General features: G+C 32.3%; 2 protein-coding genes across 3 annotated transcripts; one reads left to right on the top strand and one right to left on the bottom strand.

Annotated features, from left to right (window-relative positions):
• Positions 1-65: 65 nt before the first annotated feature.
• Positions 66-3,504, bottom strand: Mccc2 (methylcrotonyl-CoA carboxylase subunit 2). The gene is made up of 9 exons (XM_018451326.1): positions 3,211-3,504; positions 2,267-2,520; positions 1,930-2,201; positions 1,425-1,572; positions 944-1,359; positions 713-847; positions 493-629; positions 344-429; positions 66-276 (listed from the first exon to the last, which is right to left on the bottom strand). The coding sequence occupies exons 1-9, from the start codon at positions 3,322-3,324 to the stop codon at positions 159-161; spliced, it is 1,680 nt and encodes a 559-aa protein (XP_018306828.1). The 5' UTR covers positions 3,325-3,504; the 3' UTR covers positions 66-158.
• Positions 3,505-4,038: 534 nt separating this feature from the next.
• LOC108724736 (type-1 angiotensin II receptor-associated protein) lies at positions 4,039-5,711 on the top strand. Of its 2 annotated transcripts, none has more exons than XR_001936724.1 (6): positions 4,039-4,264; positions 4,481-4,515; positions 4,616-4,727; positions 4,815-4,890; positions 5,050-5,257; positions 5,503-5,568. XR_001936724.1 is itself a non-coding variant. In XM_018451327.1 (6 exons), the coding sequence occupies exons 1-6, from the start codon at positions 4,226-4,228 to the stop codon at positions 5,571-5,573; spliced, it is 471 nt and encodes a 156-aa protein (XP_018306829.1). In that variant the 5' UTR covers positions 4,039-4,225; the 3' UTR covers positions 5,574-5,711. The 2 variants fall into 2 exon arrangements, 1 of the variants encoding a protein (XP_018306829.1); XM_018451327.1 differs by having other exon boundaries at positions 5,050-5,187; positions 5,503-5,711.
• Positions 5,712-6,011: the final 300 nt, after the last annotated feature.

The raw sequence follows: 6,011 nt of genomic DNA, 5'->3' as shown, positions 1-6,011 counted from the left end.
AAAATTGCAAATTTAATGTTAACAATAAAAAAATATTTTTTTTTACAAAATATGATTTTTGGCTTATGTATATGTATACAAATATAAAGAGACATATAAAGTTTAAGAATAATATGCAGTACTTTCAAGGTATACTTTCATACGTTTCTATACTTATATTACATTCGAAAAATTCCAAATTTTGTGTCAGGTATAGGCGCGTTCAGACTCGCTGACAAACTCAAACCGAGTACGACTCGTGTGTCTACCGGATCAATCACACCGTCATCCCATAATCTAAGAAATATTAGAATATTCATAAAACAAAATTAATATTTTTTTGTACATAACAACAATAATTTACCTAGCACTGGAATAATAAGGACTGCCTTCCTTTTCGAACCGTTTTATAATTGGATTCTTGAGATTCTCTTCTTCTTCTTGAGTCCACTACAAAATTGAAATATACATTTATATCCGCATGTTGACGAAACAAAAGTTAAAAAAAGTCACCTGTTTGCCCTCTCTCGCATATTGATCCTTCGTGATTTGCGTTAATACGCTCGCTGCTTGTTCTCCTCCCATTACAGATATTCTAGCATTTGGCCAACAGTAAAGGAAACGTGGAGAATAAGATCGACCACACATTCCTATTCAAATATATTTTTATTACCTTAAATTCTTTTTCTTTCTCTTCAGAAAAAAATATTAAAATAGCTAAAGAAAAAAATACCGTAGTTCCCAGCTCCATACGATCCTCCAATTATTACTGTGATCTTCGGTACCTGCGCGCATGCTACTGCTGTTACCATTTTAGCACCATTTTTGGCGATACCTCCCAATTCTGCGTCTCTACCCACCATGAACCCTATATTTATAAACTTGTATATTTATATTTTGTTCTATTAATGCGTGAATTTTAAAAAAGTTAATACATAAATAGCGTTCATGTAATTATACCTACCGGTAATATTTTGCAGGAAAATAAGAGGGATTTTTCTTTGAGCGCAAAGTTGCACAAAATGAGTTCCCTTTAGAGCACTTTCCGAAAATAATACACCATTGTTCGCAACTATGCCAACAGGATAGCCGTAAATCTTGGCGAATCCAGTGACTAACGTTTCGCCGTATTGAGCTTTAAATTCGTGAAATTTCGACCCATCCACAATCCTCGCGATGACTTCTTTTACATCATATGGACGTTTTAGATTCGTTCCGATGATGCCATAGATGTCATCAATGGCATGCACAGGCAACTCAATGTTTTTATTGATTTTTACATCCATAGGTGGTTGTAAATTTAAATCTCTCACAATTCGACGTGCGAGATACAAAGCATGCGTGTCGTCTATCGCGTAATGATCGGTTACGCCAGACTGTCTAAAATTTTAATTACAACTAAGCATTTATGAACGATCTATGTACACAGCGTTTAAAATAATTACCGACAATGAAGCGCAGCTCCACCTAAATCCTCCGCTGAAACTTCTTCACCAGTTGAAGCCTTTACCAATGGTGGGCCAGCTAAAAATATTGTACCTTGATTGCCAACAATAATATTCTCATCTGCCATTGCAGGAACGTATGCACCACCTATAATATGATTATACAAATTACAAATCATACATAACATAAAAACATTAATGTATTGATAATATTAATTATCCCTCTCTAAGGGCTGATTGTTCCAACTTTTTGGTAAAGTTTATCTGTTAGGTAAGTAGCAAGATTATCCAATCACATGCGCGGATTGCTAGATTTAACTAACAGGTAATCTTTATCAAAAGATGGAATAATCAGCCCTTAAACTTTTAGAGTGAATCTCACTCTGAAGAATGAAATTTTTCATTCTTAAAGATTGAAAATTGAACCCTTTTTTTTTAAGGCTGACTCAATTTTAACTTTTTAAGGTGATTCCACTTTAACAAATTTAACAAAATAATGACAAACCTGCTGTGCAACTTCCCATAACCACTGCGATTTGAGCTATTCCTCTAGCACTCATGTTTGCTTGATTATAGAAGGTTCTGCCAAAGTGCATTTTATCTGCAAATACATCATCCTGTCTAGGTAAATTTGCTCCTCCACTATCAACCAAATAAATGCAAGGTAATCTATTTTCCTCCGCAATTTCTTGAGCTCGTAACTGTTTCTTGACCGTAATAGGGTAATATGTACCAGCCTTTACAGTAGGATCATTCGCAACTATTATACATTCAGTGCTAAAAAAAAATATTTGAAGTGCTGATTCCAAAAGAATCTATTAATTTTATTATCCATGACATACCCTTCTATTCTTCCAATACCGGTAATAATTCCACCTGCTGGTACTTTCTCCTCACCATATATCTCATAACCTGCTAATTGTGAAAATTCTAGGAAAGGCGAATTCTTATCCAAAAGAGTATTTATTCGTTCTCGAGGTAAAAGTTTTCCTTTGCTTATATGTCTGTCTTTGGCTTTCTGTCCACCACCTTCAACTATTTTCTCCACAATGTTCTTCAATTGATCAATAAGATTTTTCATTTGCATGTAATTCTCCTGCAACATTACAAATAATTATACATACACAATATATCTACAGTATGCGTCAAAAAAAATGCGACTCTCTTTTAATCACTATTATGTTTGCTGAGTGTGACGCAGCAATTGCAATTAAAGGAAATCATTGGAATAAATATTTGGTAGGACAAAATATTTGTGTTATAATCAAATTTGCCCCCATCCACTCACTTTATTTAACTAAACCGACAACTGAAGTGTTAGTTGTGAGAGTCGTATTTTTTTTTGGCGCATACTGTACAAATACACAATTCACTTGTATTATAAAATTTATTATAATTAAAGCAGGAAACACATGTTCAATATTATTCATAATATCAAACATTGATTTTTATATATAATTTTCATAAATTATATTATTGCATTTTTTAAGAGAAAAGGTGCAACTATAATTGAGGGGATGGACGGAATAAAGGCACAATTCTACTTCGGCCCTTTTTCTAGCAATTAACTTTTTCATGTAATATCGATCGTAATAGAAAAGTATTGTAACATGTAATTTCTTAAAGACATTACATAAATTCATTCGATACTGTACTCATTTGTGTATAATAAAAAAGTAGCAAGTTATTTTAATTTTTATCAAGATTTTACAATTAGGCCTTTATTCCACCCATCCCCTTAATTATAAAAATAATGAAACAAAAATACACAACTGTACTTCCTAACCTGATACACCGGTGAGCTGGTATCCGGTGTAGTGCCGATGACAGACGCCTCCTCATGATAAAATCTCACGAAGGGTCGAAAATACCTCAATAAATAACGACTTCTCTGTAACATGTTTATAAATACTTTTTACCGCCAAGAGGAAGATGACAGTCGACAACAATTGGCACGTTGTAAGTTATTGTAACGTGCCAGTCGAAGATATCAAACTTGAGAACTTCTGACGCACATGGAAGATTTGTGTTAACGTCTTCTTATCGCGATGACTCGGCCATTTGCACACACATGCGTGCCGGTGCGTGTACGATTAATATGCGTACACGTGACACAGTGGTTTATTTGACATTATTTATATACAAAAGGCCTGTTCTGTAAGTTCTGTTTAGTTAAACTTCTTGCACTGTTTTACACCATTGATCTTTTCTCTTTTTCTCTTCAATATGAGGAGAAAAAGAGGAAAGATGAACTGTGCAAGAAAAGTTCAGTTAAAAGGATGATTTATAATAAAAAATTATCTCCCCCCCCCCCCCTCTCTGGTCTTATCAACTCCGATTAGTGACTGAACTATTAGATATATATTGTAATTTTATATTTCATAGTTTTTTAACTTGATTTAATTTACTCTATCCTTTTCTATAATTTTATAACTAGAAAAAGATAAAAGGTAAGTTAAATTAATCGATATTGATAAATGTAGACAAGCAGAAACAATTTTACCAATTTTAGTTTAGGTAAAGCAGCGTTAGATGACAGCAGCTACTAAAGGCGCTGTTTGGCGCTACTGATGCACAGCTGATATACGCATTATACGTGATTATAGTAGTATTGTAATGTCCGTCTGGTCTGTCAGTATCTGTATGTGTGTCTCATGTTGTTGTTCAACCGAAAATTGTAGGCGTAGACGCAGATTAGATATTTTTCTGTCGGTCAGAGAAATATGTTTTGAATCTGATTTCAATTAATCAGTCATTCTCTCTGTCATTATTGGTATATTGGCTACCGTTGCGCGGCGAAGATGCCTAATCTAACCAATTTATCCCATTTTCCTTTAAAGGTATGTATGAAGTGTCAACTACGTCCTTTTCTGTTTCAGTGTGTGCGTTTTCCATGTTGTCATCGATATTTACGTCGTATAAGTATTGTTTTTTTTTTGCATGTGTATTTGAATTCATTTTTGTTCTTTAATTAGCAGTAAAATTTATAAATATATAAATATTGCACAATTGATCAATAAAAACAATGTGATATCGTTTATCATTATATTTTTCAGATTATATTTGCCATTCACTTGCTACTTGTATCATGGTAAGAACAGCTTGGATTCTCTGCTGAAGATAGAAAGATTTTACGTATCTATAAGAACTTGTATTTTTATAATATGTATAAAATGTAAAATACATTACAGGGGTATGCAAGGAAGTTGGTGTCCCAAATCTGTACTGTTTTATAACTTGCTATTCTTTGTTTGTATATTTTGGGCTGTTCATAGTGTTGAATCCGATGAACCACTGCAATTTGTAAGTTATTAAAAATAGAAAGAGAAAACTTATTTGTTTTTATTTGAAATTAGCTGTAATTATATATATTATATATATATTTTACAGGCGTTTTTCATAAACGTATTCTCTATATTTCTTGATGTTATTATATTAGCACTCTATTATCCAAGTATGTTAACAGGTGAGTATATTGAATATATTGAATATAGTGTGTGTATATATATATATGTATATATATATGTTGCAATGTTAATAGAGAAAGAAAATGAAGGAAAACGAGATATTACAAATTGTTTATTGATCAAAAGATTTTATTAATTCTGATTCCATTAATTTATAGGTGGAGCTGAAAAATTTAGTGCAGCTGTTATGATCATAAACTTAATCGTTCGTCCTGTCTCGAGTATATATCTGTTGAGAATAGGCCAAGGGAGAAATGGCAACTTAGCCACAGTGTTTGCACCAAGTCCTGCCATGGGTCAGTAAATCACTGGCTACATGTCTACGCTTTTGTAGTGCGTCATTGCTTCGTCAAGATCTGATTTTAAGTATGTGCACGTATGCTTTATTGCAAACTGTAGTTATTCTATGCATTAATAACTTACGATTTTTAGTTACTTAGGTACTCTACGTATCCAGTTATGGCACTTCTATTAAGACTGCTTTTTGCTTGAATTTATGTTGCACGAAAGTATAATGTGCTGCAACAGATCTTACTTTTTAATGATTGTAAATAAAATTAGACTACGTTACATACATATTAACTACGTTATCTTGTTTAAATTCTTTATAGGCTACGGCAGGCAAGAGTACGAAGAGATTTCTCATCCCGTCCCACAAAATTCCGATTTCGAGGGAGTTTAAGATTGAATAGAGTTTGTTTGGAAAAATTTATCTTGCTTTAATCCTGCTGGTCTGTTCAAATTTACTATACGATTACATGGGTCAGTATGATTAAAAAGTTCTAAAAAATAAGAAATGTTTACGCAAAAAAGATCTTACATTACAGATGAAATTATCAAATACTAGAAAAACAAGTTTTTAAATAAAATATTAGTTTTTAGAGTTAAGAAAATAAATTATATTTTGAGTCAAATAAACCCAAATAGACCAACGGAGTTAAATCCAAATAATATATACATGTTTGTGACATAATATATTTTAGAATATAATTTTGTAAGAGATTATTTATTAATGCTATATTAGCATTAATGAATAAGCGTTTAAATATAGAAGTTGCCTTACATAATGTTTTGTTGAAAGCTTCTTGAAAAATTAAAGATTATACATTTTTATTTATAA

The sequence above is a fragment of the Mycetomoellerius zeteki genome, unplaced genomic scaffold (assembly GCF_001594055.1).
Source record: "Mycetomoellerius zeteki isolate Tzet28-1 unplaced genomic scaffold, Tzet1.0 scaffold31, whole genome shotgun sequence".
In the NCBI taxonomy this organism is placed as follows: domain Eukaryota; kingdom Metazoa; phylum Arthropoda; class Insecta; order Hymenoptera; family Formicidae; genus Mycetomoellerius; species Mycetomoellerius zeteki.
Note: the sequence above shows the minus strand (reverse complement) of the source record. Positions and strands in the feature narration are given on the sequence as shown.